This window comes from Oncorhynchus masou, unplaced genomic scaffold, assembly GCF_036934945.1.
Source record: "Oncorhynchus masou masou isolate Uvic2021 unplaced genomic scaffold, UVic_Omas_1.1 unplaced_scaffold_1570, whole genome shotgun sequence".
In the NCBI taxonomy this organism is placed as follows: Eukaryota; Metazoa; Chordata; class Actinopteri; order Salmoniformes; family Salmonidae; genus Oncorhynchus; species Oncorhynchus masou.
In genome coordinates this window covers 40,984-57,426 of record NW_027005763.1, presented here as the reverse complement: position 1 = coordinate 57,426, position 16,443 = coordinate 40,984, and the positions used below count along the sequence as shown (strand labels likewise).

General features: G+C 48.3%; 1 protein-coding gene across 1 annotated transcript in view; it reads right to left on the bottom strand.

Moving 5' to 3' along the window:
* zgc:92360 (uncharacterized protein LOC436988 homolog) overlaps window positions 1–16,443 on the bottom strand; it is a 41,408-nt gene that overhangs the window by 6,725 nt on the left and 18,240 nt on the right. The window contains exons 6-8 of the mRNA XM_064959394.1: window positions 15,757–15,903; window positions 15,564–15,647; window positions 15,421–15,483 (exon numbers count right to left, since the gene is read on the bottom strand). Of these exons, the coding sequence (XP_064815466.1) occupies window positions 15,421–15,483; window positions 15,564–15,647; window positions 15,757–15,903 (294 nt within the window). The remainder of the gene's footprint in view (window positions 1–15,420; window positions 15,484–15,563; window positions 15,648–15,756; window positions 15,904–16,443) is intronic.

Here is a 16,443-nt window from a genome sequence, read left to right as displayed (position 1 = left end):
AGTCTTAGTTTGACTCTGAATATCCCCAAGCTATTTAGTCTTCGTTTAACTCTGAGTATCTCCATGTTTAGTCTTATTATCTCCCATGTTACTTAGTCTTAGTTTGACTTAGTTTGAAAATACCACCAGGAACATGGTCTCACTCTGCAGTTACTCTTGAACACAACTGGACCTACACTGGATGACATACCTCCAACATCTCAAACTACTGAATGCCTTTTTTTCTGTGTCGAAAGACTCTGTTTGTTTTATTGACAATGGTGCTGGCTCCACCAAGTCCTGGGCTGGTAGATACCATGTAATATCTACCGACTCCCTATGATTTTAAAAACAGAGCAGGTTTTGGCCTCTTACATGTTAATGTCAGAAGTCTATTTCCAAAAATAGACGTGATTAGAATATGGGCCAAAACAACAAATATAGACATAATGGTTTTATCAGAAACTTGGTTAAAGAAATTTGTGTCAAATAACTTCTATTGATGGGCACACGGTTTTTAGAAGGGATCGGGTGAACAAGGGAGGAGGGTTTACAATTTATGTGAGTTTAACATTTCTGAAATTCTCTCGATTATCAAAACCAAACATTTTGAATTGCTTGAGGTTAAAGTGAACGTATATAAGAACTCCCACATTACTGTAGTCAGCTGCTACAGACCGCCCTCGGCTGCTACAGACCGCCCTCGGCTGCTACAGACCGCCCTCGGCTGTTACAGACCGCCCTCGGATGCTACAGACCGCCCTCGGCTGCTACAGACCGCCCTCGGCTGCTACAGACCGCCCTCGGCTGCTACAGACCGCCTTCGGCTGCTACAGACCGCCCTCGGCTGCTACAGACCGCCCTCGGATGCTACAGACCGCCCTCGGCTGCTACAGACCGCCCTCGGCTGCTACAGACCGCCCTCGGCTGCTACAGACCGCCCTCGGCTGCTACAGACCGCCCTCGGCTGCTACAGACCGCCTCGGCTGCTACAGACCGCCTTCGGCTGCTACAGACCGCCTCGGCTGCTACAGACCGCCCTCGGCTGCTACAGACCGCCCTCGGCATCGAGAGACGCACTTAACTCTCTTTCTGATGTCCCGCACAAGTTAAATGACTCTGAATTCATTATTTTAGGAGATTTGAACTGGTACATACTTACATCTGTATCGGGACTCTTTTAAAGAACTGTGTGACTCTCTGAATCTCGCTCAATTAATTAATGTGCCTACAAGACCGAATCCCAGAGCACCTAACAAATCAACGCTATTGGACATTATTCTAATGAATACCCCTCAAATACACAGCGACTGGGATATTCTGTAATGATGTCAGTGATCACTGTGCAATTGCTTGTGTTAGAAATACAAAAATGACCAAAGCCGTTAGATTTATTAAAAAATACATTTAAAAATACATTTTGAACAGTTTGATGAGCAAGTGTTCCTACATGATCTGTCCCATAATATTGACAGGGTAAGTCTGATTCCCCATGTTGACACTGCCCGGGACTATTTTTGTATGAAATGTGTGATAAGCATGCCCCTGTGGAGAAACTTAGAATCAGTGGAAGGGACAATCCCCGGTTTTCAGATAACTTGGCAGAATGAATTAGAAAAAGAAATGTCTCTAGACATACAAATACTGACTGGGCCTCATTCAGAGAGCTAAGAAACAAATGCACAGGATTGATCAGGAAGTCCAAATCAGATGTCTATCTAAATGCAGTCACAGAGAACCTAAACAACCCTACCAAGTTCTGGAAGCCAATCAAATCAGTGTCAGGTTCTAATGTCTCCTCTGACCTTCCTGACCATTAATGATGGATACTAGTGAAGTGAAGGATAAAGCCCATATTGTAGGGGTTTTAACAAGCACTTCATATATGCTGGTTCAGTGTTTGATAATGGTGGGGCCCAGGCCTCTAATGTCAGCTCTGTTACAGTCAACTATGATATAGGCCCTCATGTGAACCATTTTAACTTTGAGCCTGTTTCTTATTCTGAGGTCTATAAAGAACAAAAAGGCAATAGACACTAAAAAGTCTGCAGGTCCAGACAACCTGGGCCCCTACCTCTTAAAGATAGCAGCTGGTATTATCACTGAACCCGTGGCTCACATTTTCAACTTGAGTCTCTTGACAAATTCCATACCCAGCATTTGGGAATCAGCTTATGTCCTCCAACTGCTAAAGGGTGGAGATCCCTCAGAGGCTAATAACTATCATCCTGTCTCCAAACTCCTCTCCTGGCCAAAGTCTATGAATCCCTAGTGAACTCACAGTTAAAACACGTCTTCATTGATAAGAACATACTGAGCGGGGTTCAGTCTGGCTTTAAATCGGGGCACAGCACCACAACTGCAGCTATGGCAGTGGCAAACAATACATCATAACTGGACTTGATAAAAAGCAACATGGTGCTACTCTGTTTGTGGATTTATCAAAGGCCCTTTGATTCAGTTGACCAGGAATTGTTGCTAGCTAGACTCTGAAACATTGGTCTCAGTGAAGGGGCAGTAAATTGGTTTAGGAACTATCTTTCTGACAGAACATCATGACCTTTACCAGAGCTAGAACTCTAATCTACAATCCATGCATCATCTAGATATGTTAGTGCCACTGAATGAATTTAAAGCATTGATGGAAGACTCTGTTACGGAGGAGTGTAAATGCTTTTTATAGGCAGGATCATGTTGTGTTGTATTGTTGTATGTTTTCATTCTGTAACGTATTGATTGTTGCTGCCTTCTTGGCCAGGTCTCCCTTGAAAAAGAGACTCTGGGTCTCAATGGGCTTTTCCTGGTTAAATAACGGTTAAATACAACAAAATCTCCATGTTATTTAATGAAACCAGATAGAAAGACAATACAAAGAGTCAGGTGAATGTAACAGCAGGTTGAAATACAATGGGATAAACTAATAGAATGAGTTGAAGGTGGATTGCATGGTTTAAGGGTGTGGAGGAATGTCTTGTTATCAAGGTCCTTGAACTTGACTGCTAAAGAATCACCCATTTACAGGACAGTGTGTGTTTTTGGTCTTACTATCCTTGTGGGGACCTGATGATAAAACAAGGAAAACCTGGACCAGTGGAACATTTCACCAGTCCCCACAAGGAAAACCTGGACCAGTGGGAACATTTCACCAGTCCCCACAAGGAAAACCTGGACCAGTGGAACATTTCACCAGTCCCCACAAGGAAAACCTGGACCAGTGGGAACATTTCACCAGTCCCCACAAGGAAAACCTGGACCAGTGGAACATTTCACCAGTCTCCACAAGGAAAACCTGGACCAGTGGGAACATTTCACCAGTCTCCACAAGGAAAACCTGGACCAGTGGGAACATTTCACCAGTCTCCACAAGGAAAACCTGGACCAGTGGGAACATTTCACCAGTCCCCACAAGGAAAACCTGGACCAGTGGGAACATTTCACCAGTCTCCACAAGGAAAACCTGGACCAGTGGGAACATTTCACCAGTCCCCACAAGGAAAACCTGGACCAGTGGGAACATTTCACCAGTCTCCACAAGGAAAACCTGGACCAGTGGGAACATTTCACCAGTCCCCACAAGGAAAACCTGGACCAGTGGGAACATTTCACCAGTCCCCACAAGGAAAACCTGGACCAGTGGGAACATTTCACCAGTCCCCACAAGGAAAACCTGGACCAGTGGGAACATTTCACCAGTCCCCACAAGGAAAACCTGGACCAGTGGGAACATTTCACCAGTCCCCACAAGGAAAACCTGGACCAGCGGAACATTTCACCAGTCCCCACAAGGAAAACCTGGACCAGTGGGAACATTTCACCAGTCCCCACAAGGAAAACCTGGAACAGTGGAACATTTCACCAGTCCCCACAAGGAAAACCTGGACCAGTGGAACATTTCACCAGTCCCCACAAGGAAAACCTGGACCAGTGGAACATTTCACCAGTCCCCACAAGGAAAACCTGGACCAGTGGAACATTTCACCAGTCCCCACAAGGAAAACCTGGACCAGCGGAACATTTCACCAGTCCCCACAAGGAAAACCTGGACCAGTGGAACATTTCACCAGTCCCCACAAGGAAAACCTGGACCAGTGGGAACATTTCACCAGTCCCCACAAGGAAAACCTGGACCAGTGGAACATTTCACCAGTCCCCACAAGGAAAACCTGGACCAGTGGGAACATTTCACCAGTCCCCACAAGGAAAACCTGGACCAGTGGAACATTTCACCAGTCTCCACAAGGAAAACCTGGACCAGTGGGAACATTTCACCAGTCTCCACAAGGAAAACCTGGACCAGTGGGAACATTTCACCAGTCTCCACAAGGAAAACCTGGACCAGTGGGAACATTTCACCAGTCCCCACAAGGAAAACCTGGACCAGTGGGAACATTTCACCAGTCTCCACAAGGAAAACCTGGACCAGTGGGAACATTTCACCAGTCCCCACAAGGAAAACCTGGACCAGTGGGAACATTTCACCAGTCTCCACAAGGAAAACCTGGACCAGTGGGAACATTTCACCAGTCCCCACAAGGAAAACCTGGACCAGTGGGAACATTTCACCAGTCCCCACAAGGAAAACCTGGACCAGTGGGAACATTTCACCAGTCCCCACAAGGAAAACCTGGACCAGTGGGAACATTTCACCAGTCCCCACAAGGAAAACCTGGACCAGTGGGAACATTTCACCAGTCCCCACAAGGAAAACCTGGACCAGCGGAACATTTCACCAGTCCCCACAAGGAAAACCTGGACCAGTGGGAACATTTCACCAGTCCCCACAAGGAAAACCTGGAACAGTGGAACATTTCACCAGTCCCCACAAGGAAAACCTGGACCAGTGGAACATTTCACCAGTCCCCACAAGGAAAACCTGGACCAGTGGAACATTTCACCAGTCCCCACAAGGAAAACCTGGACCAGTGGAACATTTCACCAGTCCCCACAAGGAAAACCTGGACCAGCGGAACATTTCACCAGTCCCCACAAGGAAAACCTGGACCAGTGGAACATTTCACCAGTCCCCACAAGGAAAACCTGGACCAGTGGAACATTTCACCAGTCCCCACAAGGAAAACCTGGACCAGTAGAACATTTCACCAGTCCCCACAAGGAAAACCTGGACCAGTAGAACATTTCACCAGTCCCCACAAGGAAAACCTGGACCAGTGGGAACATTTCACCAGTCCCCACAAGGAAAACCTGGACCAGTGGAACATTTCACCAGTCCCCACAAGGAAAACCTGGACCAGTGTGAACATTTCACCAGTCCCCACAAGGAAAACCTGGACCAGTGGAACATTTCACCAGTCCCCACAAGGAAAACCTGGACCAGTGGGAACATTTCACCAGTCCCCACAAGGAAAACCTGGACCAGTGGGAACATTTCACCAGTCCCCACAAGGAAAACCTGGACCAGTGGGAACATTTTACCAGTCCCCACAAGGAAAACCTGGACCAGTGGGACATTTCACCAGTCCCCACAAGGAAAACCTGGACCAGTGGGAACATTTCACCAGTCCCCACAAGGAAAACCTGGACCAGTGGGAACATTTCACCAGTCCCCACAAGGAAAACCTGGACCAGTGGGAACATTTCACCAGTCCCCACAAGGAAAACCTGGACCAGTGGGACATTTCACCAGTCCCCACAAGGAAAACCTGGACCAGTGGGAACATTTCACCAGTCCCCACAAGGAAAACCTGGACCAGTGGGAACATTTCACCAGTCCCCACAAGGAAAACCTGGACCAGTGGGAACATTTCACCAGTCCCCACAAGGAAAACCTGGACCAGCGGAACATTTCACCAGTCCCCACAAGGAAAACCTGGACCAGTGGAACATTTCACCAGTCCCCACAAGGAAAACCTGGACCAGTGGAACATTTCACCAGTCCCCACAAGGAAAACCTGGACCAGTAGAACATTTCACCAGTCCCCACAAGGAAAACCTGGACCAGTAGAACATTTCACCAGTCCCCACAAGGAAAACCTGGACCAGTGGGAACATTTCACCAGTCCCCACAAGGAAAACCTGGACCAGTGGAACATTTCACCAGTCCCCACAAGGAAAACCTGGACCAGTGGGAACATTTCACCAGTCCCCACAAGGAAAACCTGGACCAGTGGAACATTTCACCAGTCCCCACAAGGAAAACCTGGACCAGTGGGAACATTTCACCAGTCCCCACAAGGAAAACCTGGACCAGTGGGAACATTTCACCAGTCCCCACAAGGAAAACCTGGACCAGTGGGAACATTTCACCAGTCCCCACAAGGAAAACCTGGACCAGTGGGAACATTTCACCAGTCCCCACAAGGAAAACCTGGACCAGTGGGAACATTTTACCAGTCCCCACAAGGAAAACCTGGACCAGTGGGACATTTCACCAGTCCCCACAAGGAAAACCTGGACCAGTGGGAACATTTCACCAGTCCCCACAAGGAAAACCTGGACCAGTGGGAACATTTCACCAGTCCCCACAAGGAAAACCTGGACCAGTGGGAACATTTCACCAGTCCCCACAAGGAAAACCTGGACCAGCGGAACATTTCACCAGTCCCCACAAGGAAAACCTGGACCAGTGGGAACATTTCACCAGTCCCCACAAGGAAAACCTGGAACAGTGGAACATTTCACCAGTCCCCACAAGGAAAACCTGGACCAGTGGAACATTTCACCAGTCCCCACAAGGAAAACCTGGACCAGTGGAACATTTCACCAGTCCCCACAAGGAAAACCTGGACCAGTGGAACATTTCACCAGTCCCCACAAGGAAAACCTGGACCAGCGGAACATTTCACCAGTCCCCACAAGGAAAACCTGGACCAGTGGAACATTTCACCAGTCCCCACAAGGAAAACCTGGACCAGTGGAACATTTCACCAGTCCCCACAAGGAAAACCTGGACCAGTGGAACATTTCACCAGTCCCCACAAGGAAAACCTGGACCAGTAGAACATTTCACCAGTCCCCACAAGGAAAACCTGGACCAGTGGGAACATTTCACCAGTCCCCACAAGGAAAACCTGGACCAGTGGAACATTTCACCAGTCCCCACAAGGAAAACCTGGACCAGTGTGAACATTTCACCAGTCCCCACAAGGAAAACCTGGACCAGTGGAACATTTCACCAGTCCCCACAAGGAAAACCTGGACCAGTGGGAACATTTCACCAGTCCCCACAAGGAAAACCTGGACCAGTGGGAACATTTTACCAGTCCCCACAAGGAAAACCTGGACCAGTGGGACATTTCACCAGTCCCCACAAGGAAAACCTGGACCAGTGGGAACATTTCACCAGTCCCCACAAGGAAAACCTGGACCAGGAACATTTCACCAGTCTCCACAAGGAAAACCTGGACCAGTGGGAACATTTCACCAGTCCCCACAAGGAAAACCTGGACCAGTGGGAACATTTCACCAGTCCCCACAAGGAAAACCTGGACCAGTGGGAACATTTCACCAGTCCCCACAAGGAAAACCTGGACCAGTGGGAACATTTCACCAGTCCCCACAAGGAAAACCTGGACCAGCGGAACATTTCACCAGTCCCCACAAGGAAAACCTGGACCAGTGGGAACATTTCACCAGTCCCCACAAGGAAAACCTGGAACAGTGGAACATTTCACCAGTCCCCACAAGGAAAACCTGGACCAGTGGAACATTTCACCAGTCCCCACAAGGAAAACCTGGACCAGTGGAACATTTCACCAGTCCCCACAAGGAAAACCTGGACCAGTGGAACATTTCACCAGTCCCCACAAGGAAAACCTGGACCAGCGGAACATTTCACCAGTCCCCACAAGGAAAACCTGGACCAGTGGAACATTTCACCAGTCCCCACAAGGAAAACCTGGACCAGTGGAACATTTCACCAGTCCCCACAAGGAAAACCTGGACCAGTAGAACATTTCACCAGTCCCCACAAGGAAAACCTGGACCAGTAGAACATTTCACCAGTCCCCACAAGGAAAACCTGGACCAGTGGGAACATTTCACCAGTCCCCACAAGGAAAACCTGGACCAGTGGAACATTTCACCAGTCCCCACAAGGAAAACCTGGACCAGTGTGAACATTTCACCAGTCCCCACAAGGAAAACCTGGACCAGTGGAACATTTCACCAGTCCCCACAAGGAAAACCTGGACCAGTGGGAACATTTCACCAGTCCCCACAAGGAAAACCTGGACCAGTGGGAACATTTTACCAGTCCCCACAAGGAAAACCTGGACCAGTGGGACATTTCACCAGTCCCCACAAGGAAAACCTGGACCAGTGGGAACATTTCACCAGTCCCCACAAGGAAAACCTGGACCAGTGGGAACATTTCACCAGTCCCCACAAGGAAAACCTGGACCAGTGGGAACATTTCACCAGTCCCCACAAGGAAAACCTGGACCAGTGGGACATTTCACCAGTCCCCACAAGGAAAAGGGCTGTTTTAAGCTTAGGGGTTAGATTTAGGGTTACAATTATGGTTAGGGTCAGAATTAGGGGTTAGGTTTAGGAGTTAGGTGTTAAGGTTAGGTGAAGGGGTCGTCACTTCCTGTTGAACATTACCTGTTGAAGCAGGAACGAGGGAGAGCTCTGTTTGATGTTTTGAAAATATTATTGTTTTGAAAGTGTATTTGAAAGTTTCTTAGTAGCTAGTTAACTTTTTCTGGGACTGCTACTCTCTGTCCAGTGATCCTGCACACCAAGGCCGGGTCTGAGGAGCTATTTGGCGTAGCAGCTAACCTAGCTGCTAGCTAGCTGCCTATCAAGCTAGCGGGAATTCTTGAGGGCTTGAAAGCAGCCCGCTATGCAGTTAGCCATTGTGGTTGGGACTGAGGATTGTCCCAGGTTTGTGGCTGTCTAGATCCCTTTTCCAGTCCTGTGGGAGCTGATTTCCTGTTTTCCAACAACAGATTTTCCAGTCCTGTGGGCCTGGAAAAGCTGTTTGTTGTGTTCAATCTTCCCTGTGACCTGTCCTGTCTGGAACTGTGACGAGTATGTTGCTAGCTACCATGACAAAGACCGAAGCCGGCTGGAGTACCGTTAAACAAACAAAAATACTTCTACAAGCAGTTGTTACAAACAATAAGAAAATAGCTTCAAGTGTTTTGTCCAAATACTGGTCAATTCAATTAATAAAATAATGACCTGACCAGAGAGGTCCAGGACCTGAAAACAGTTTGTAGTTCTCCCAGGGTCTCAGCTCGATGAGTTTAAACAGGAAAATGGCAGATGACAGCCATCTGTAAGTCACTGAGAGAGGACATCAGTTCTGTGTGTGAATCCATGATAACAATGACGGATAAATCAGACTACCTCAAGGGACAATCAAGGCGGAACAACATGGTTGTGGACAGAATTGCAGAATATCCACATGAGACCTGGACGGTGTCTGAGGACAACGTGAGGAAAATGAACTCTGCGAAATTGAAGATGGACCACAGGAAGATTGAGGTGGAGCGCTGCCACAGGACTGGACAATCCACCACCGGCCCAGGTGACAGGCCCAGGCCAATAGTGGTCAAGTTCCTGATGTTCAAGGACAAGGAAGCTGTCCTGGAAAGAGCCAAGAACGAGAGAGGAACATATATTTTCCTCAACGAGGACTATCCTGAAGCTGTGCGTCAGAAGGGGAAAGAACTGATCCCAGCCATGAAAGCTGCCAGAGCGTGTAGAGACATGTCTTATATCCACTATGACATGCTCACTATCCACCCTCCCTATGACAGGCTCATTATCCACCCTCCCTATGACATGCTCATTATCCACCCTCCCTATGACATGCTCATGATCCACCCTCCCTATGACATGCTCATTATCCACCCTCCCTATGACATGCTCATTATCCACCCTCCCTATGACATGCTCATTATCCACCCTCCCTATGACAGGCTCATTATCCACCCTCCCTATGACATGCTCATTATCCACCCTCCCTATGACAGGCTCATTATCCACCCCCCTGTGACATGCTCACTATCCACCCTCCCTATGACATGCTCATTATCCACCCTCCCTATGACAGGCTCATTATCCACCCTCCCTATGACATGCTCATTATCCACCCTCCCAATGACAGGCTCATTATCCACCCTCCCTGTGACATGCTCACTATCCACCCTCCCTATGACATGCTCATTATCCACCCTCCCTATGACAGGCTCATTATCCACCCTCCCTATGACATGCTCATTATCCACCCTCCCTATGACAGGCTCATTATCCACCCTCCCTATGACATGCTCATTATCCACCCTCCCTATGACATGCTCATGATCCACCCTCCCTATGACATGCTCATTATCCACCCTCCCTATGACATGCTCATTATCCACCCTCCCTATGACATGCTCATTATCCACCCTCCCTATGACAGGCTCATTATCCACCCTCCCTATGACATGCTCATTATCCACCCTCCCTATGACAGGCTCATTATCCACCCTCCCTGTGACATGCTCACTATCCACCCTCCCTATGTCATGCTCATTATCCACCCTCCCTATGACAGGCTCATTATCCACCCTCCCTATGACATGCTCATTATCCACCCTCCCTATGACAGGCTCATTATCTACCCTCCCTGTGACATGCTCACTATCCACCCTCCCTATGACATGCTCACTATCCACCCTCCCTAAGACAGGCTCATTATCCACCCTCCCTATGACAGGCTCATTATCCACCCTCCCTATAACATGCTCACTATCCACCCTCCCTATGACATGCTCATTATCCACCCTCTGTATGACAGGCTCATTATCCACCCTCCCTATGACAGGCTCATTATCCACCCTCCCTATGACATGCTCACTATCCACCCTCCCTATGACACACTCATTATCCACCCTCCATATGACAGGCTCACTATCCACCTCCCTATAACATGCTCACTATCCACCCTCCCTATGACAGGCTCATTATCAACCCTCCCTATGACAGGCTCATTATCCACCCTCCCTATGACATGCTCACTATCCACCCACCCTATGACACACTCATTATCCACCCTCCCTGTGACATGCTCACTATCCACCCTCCCTATGACAGGCTCATTATCCACCCTCCCTATGACAGGCTCACTATCCACCCTCCCTATGACATGCTCACTATCCACCCTCCCTATGACACACTCATTATCCACCCTCCCTATAACATGCTCACTATCCACCCTCCCTATGACAGGCTCATTATCCACCCTCCCAATGACATGCTCATTATCCACCCTCCCTATGACAGGCTCATTATCCACCCTCCCTATGACACACTCATTATCCACCCTCCCTATAACATGCTCACTATCCACCCTCCCTATGACAGGCTCATTATCCACCCTCCCAATGACATGCTCATTATCCACCCTCCCTATGACAGGCTCATTATCCACCCTCCCTATGACATGCTCACTATCCACCCTCCCTATGACAGGCTCATTATCCACCCTCCCTATGACAGGCTCATTATCCACCCTCCCTATGACAGGCTCATTATCCTCCCTCCCTATGACATGCTCACTATCCACCCTCCCTATGACAGGCTCATTATCCACCCTCCCTATGACATGCTCACTATCCACCCTCCCTATGACAGGCTCATTATCCACCCTCCCTATGACATGCTCACTATCCACCCTCCCTATGACAGGCTCATTATCCACCCTCCCTATGACAGGCGCATTTTCCACCCTCCCTATGACAGGCTCATTACCCACCCTCCCTATGACAGGATCATTATCCACCCTCCCTATGACAGGCTCATTATCCTCCCTCCCTATGACATGCTCACTATCCACCCTCCCTATGACAGGCTCATTATCCACCCTCCCTACGACAGGCTCATTATCCACCCTCTCTGCAACAGGCTCAATATCCACCCTCCCTTTGACAGGTTCATTATCCACCCTCCCTATGACAGGCTCATTATCCACCCTCCCGTTGACAGGCTCATTATCCACCCTCCCTTTGACATTCTCACTCTCCACCCTCCCTATGACAGACTCATTATCCACCCTCCCTATGACAGGCTCATTATCCACCCTCCCTACGACATACTCATCATCCACCCTCCCTATGACAGGCTCATTATCCACCCTCCCTACAACAGGCTCATTATCCACCCTCCCTATGACAGGCTCATTATCCACCCTCCCTATGACAGGCTCATTATCCACCCTCCCTACCAGGCTCATTATCCACCCTCCCTATGACAGGCTCATTATCCACCCTCCCTATGACAGGCTCATTATCCACCCTCCCTATGACAGGCTCATTATCCACCCTCCCTATGACAGGCTCATTATCCACCCTCCCTATGACAGGCTCATTATCCAGGCTCATTATCCGCCCTCCCTATGACAGGCTCATTATCCACCCTCCCTATGACAGGCTCATTATCCACCCTCCCTACGACATACTCATCATCCACCCTCCCTATGACAGGCTCATTATCCACCCTCCCTACAACAGGCTCATTATCCACCCTCCCTATGACAGGCTCATTATCCACCCTCCCTATGACAGGCTCATTATCCACCCTCCCTATGACAGGCTCATTATCCACCCTCCCTACAACAGGCTCATTATCCACCCTCCCTATGACAGGCTCATTATCCACCCTCCCTACAACAGGCTCATTATCCACCCTCCCTATGACAGGCTCATTATCCACCCTCCCTACAACAGGCTCATTATCCACCCTCCCTATGACAGGCTCATTATCCACCCTCCCTATGACAGTCTCATTATCCACCCTCCCTATGACAGGCTCATTATCCACCCTCCCTATGACAGGCTCATTATCCACCCTCCCTACAACAGGCTCATTATCCACCCTCCCTATTACAGGCTCATTATCCACCCTCCCTATGACAGGCTCATTATCCACCCTCCCTACAACAGGCTCATTATCCACCCTCTCTATGACAGGCTCATTATCCACCCTCCCTATGACAGGCTCATTATCCACCCTCCCTACAACAGGCTCATTATCCACCCTCCCTATGACAGGCTCATTATCCACCCTCCCTACAACAGGCTCATTATCCACCCTCCCTATGACAGGCTCATTATCCACCCTCCCTTTGACATTCTCACTCTCCACCCTCCCTATGACAGACTCATTATCCACCCTCCCTATGACAGGCTCATTATCCACCCTCCCTACGACATACTCATCATCCACCCTCCCTATGACAGGCTCATTATCCACACTCCCTATTACAGGCTCATTATCCACCCTCCCTATGTCAGGCTCATTATCCACCCTCCCTACGACAGGCTCATTATCCACCATCCCTATGACAGGCTCATTATCCACCCTCCCTTTGACATTCTCACTATCCACCCTCCCTATGACAGGCTCATTATCCACCCTCCCTACGACAGGCTCATTATCCACCCTCCCTATGACAGGCTCACTCTCCACCCTCCCTATGACAGGCTCATTATCCACCCTCCCTATGACAGGCTCATTATCCACCCTCTCTACAACAGGCTCATTAACCACCCTCCCTTTGACAGGCTCATCATCCACCCTCCCTATGACAGGCTCATTATCCACACTCCCTATTACAGGCTCATTATCCACCCTCCCTATGTCAGGCTCATTATCCACCCTCCCTATGACAGGCTCATTATCCACCATCCCTATGACAGGCTCATTATCCACCCTCCCTATGACAGGCTCATTATCCACCCTCCCTATGACAGGCTCATTATCCACCATCCCTATGACAGGCTCATTATCCACCATCCCTATGACACACTCATTATCCACCATCCCTATGACAGGCTATAACAGCAGACCTACAAGCAGCCTTTACTGGTTCTAACAGCAGACCTACAAGCCTACTGCCAGCTCTTAGCAAACTGTTGAAAAAATTGTGTTTGGCCAAATACAATGCTACTTCACTGTAAACAAATGAACAACAGACTTTCAGCATGCTTATAGAGAAGGACACTCAACATGTACTGCACTGACACAAATGACTGATGATTGGTTTAAATAAATTGATAATACGAAGATTATGGGAGCTGTACTGTTAGATTTCAGTGCAGCCTTCGATATTATTGACCATAACATGTTGTTGAGAAAACGTATGTGTTATGGCTTTACAACCTCTTCCTTATTGTGGATTCAAAGCTATCTATCTAATATAACTCAAAGGGTTTTCTTTAATGGAGGCTTCTCTAATGTCAAACATGTAAAGTGTGGTGTACCGCAGGGCAGCTCTCTAGGCCCTCTACTCTTTTCTATTTTTAGCAATGACCTGCCACTGGCATTTAAAAAAGCATGTGTGTCTATGTATTCTGATAATTCAACCATATACGCATCAGCAACCACAGCTAATTAAGTCACTGAATCCCTTAACAAAGAGTTGCAGTCTGTTTTGGAATGGGTGGCCAGTAATAAATTGGTCCTGAACATCTCTAAAAATTAAGAGTGTTGTATTTGGTACAAATCCTTCCCTAAGTTCTAGATCTCAGCTGAATCTGGTAATGAAGTGTGTGGATGTTGAACAAGTTGAGGAGACTAAATTACTTGCCGTTACCTTAGATTGTAAACGGTCATGGTCAAAACATATAGATTTAATAGTTGTTAAGATGGGGAGAGGTCTGTCTTTACTAAATAGATGCTCTGCTTTTTGACACCACACTCCACAAAGCAAGTCCTGCAGGTTCTAATTGTGTCTTATCTTGATTATTGTCCAGTCGTGTGGTCGAGTTCTGCAAGGAAAGACCTAGTTAAGCTGCAGCTGGCGCCCAGAACAGTGGCACGTCTTGCTCTTCATTGTAATCAGAGGGCTGATATAAATACTATGCTGCCAGTCTCTCTTGGCTAAGAGTTGAGGAGAGACTGACTACATCACTTCTTCTTTTTGTAAGAATCATTAATGTGTTGAAAATCCCAAATTGTTTGCATAGTCAACTTACACACAGCTCTAACACACACATTTACCCCACCAGACATGTCACCAGGGGTCTTTTCACAGTCCCCAAATCTAAAACAAATTCAAGAAAGCGTACAGTATTATATAGAGACATTATTGCATTGAACTCCTTTCCATCTCATATTGCAGAGATGAACAGCAAACCTGGTTTCACAAACCAGATAAAGCAACACCTCACATCTCCTCTCCCCTATTTGACCTAGATAGTTTGTGTGTGTTAATATGAAGGCTATGTTTGCCTTTTTAAATTCATGTTGTTCTGTCCTTGAGCTGTTCTGGTCTATTAATGTTCTGTATTATGTCATGTTTCATGTGGACACCAGGAAGAGGAGCTGCTGCTTTCGCAGCTAATGGGGATCCTAATATAATACCACATACCAACGAGGAGAGGTTAGGTAAAATAGGATATTGAATGGGAATCAATGTTTGGTCCCCACAACGACAGTAAAATAAACGTGTGAGTGTGTGTTCTCGCGCGCATGGGTGTTTCAACTTACCCTGGGTCCTGTTTTCTCCATATAGCCCTCCTTCAGAAAGTTGCGGGTCAATTTGGGCATCAGCTGAAAAATATGATTAAATACAGAGTGATATTGTGTGTGTACTTGTATGCGTCCGTGTATGTGTGTGTGTGTGTACTCACCTCCGCATCATTAGCCCCTGGGAAGGCCACCTTTAGATAGTGGAGCTGGATGGCCCTTATAGAGTTGAACCAGTCTACTATATCCTGATGGGGGGGGGGGAGAGAGAGAGAGAGAGAGAGAGAGGAGTGAGCTACCTTGCTGAATTGATCCATGCACATCCATATACAGTGACAGACACCCCCACACAGCTACCTTGCCGTTGTCGTGGTAGAGGAAGATGTTTCTGGTGTTGTAGTCTTTCAGGTAGGTGATCTGTAGTCCGTTGGGGTTACCTATCTTCTCTGGCTGGAAGGCTGCGTTGATAGAGTCCACCTTGATCACCGCTTTAGGCTCCTTGGCCTAGAGAGAGGGGAGGGACAGAGAGAGTTAGGGGTGGTGGAGGGGAGGGAGAGAGAGAGTTAGGGGGTGAGGGGATGGAGAGAGAGTTAGAGGTTGTGGAGGGGAGGGACAGAGAGAGTTAGAGGTGGTGGAGGGGAGGGACAGAGAGAGTTAGGGGTGGTGGAGGGGATGGAGAGAGAGAGTTAGAGGTTGTGGAGGGGAGGGACAGAGAGAGTTAGGGGTGGTGAGAGGGGGATGGAAAGAGGAGGACAGAGGGGTGGTGTAGGGACATTGGAGGGTAAGGTGGCAGGTAAGGTGTGGGATGGGAGGCTGAAGGGGGAGTGGAGGTAAGGGGGGAGAGGGGTAGGGTGCATCCGGTGGAGGAGCTGCACATCTTTGTTGACACAAGCACTGCCTTAGCATATTATGAATAATACTTTGCCAACAGTAGTTACTGTATATGCCAAGGACTCATGGGGGGGTTGAATTAGCACTTTAGAAGGGGAACAAATGGGCTCCAACATCTTAAGTGGAACGAACACAAGAGTAATTTAGACAAGT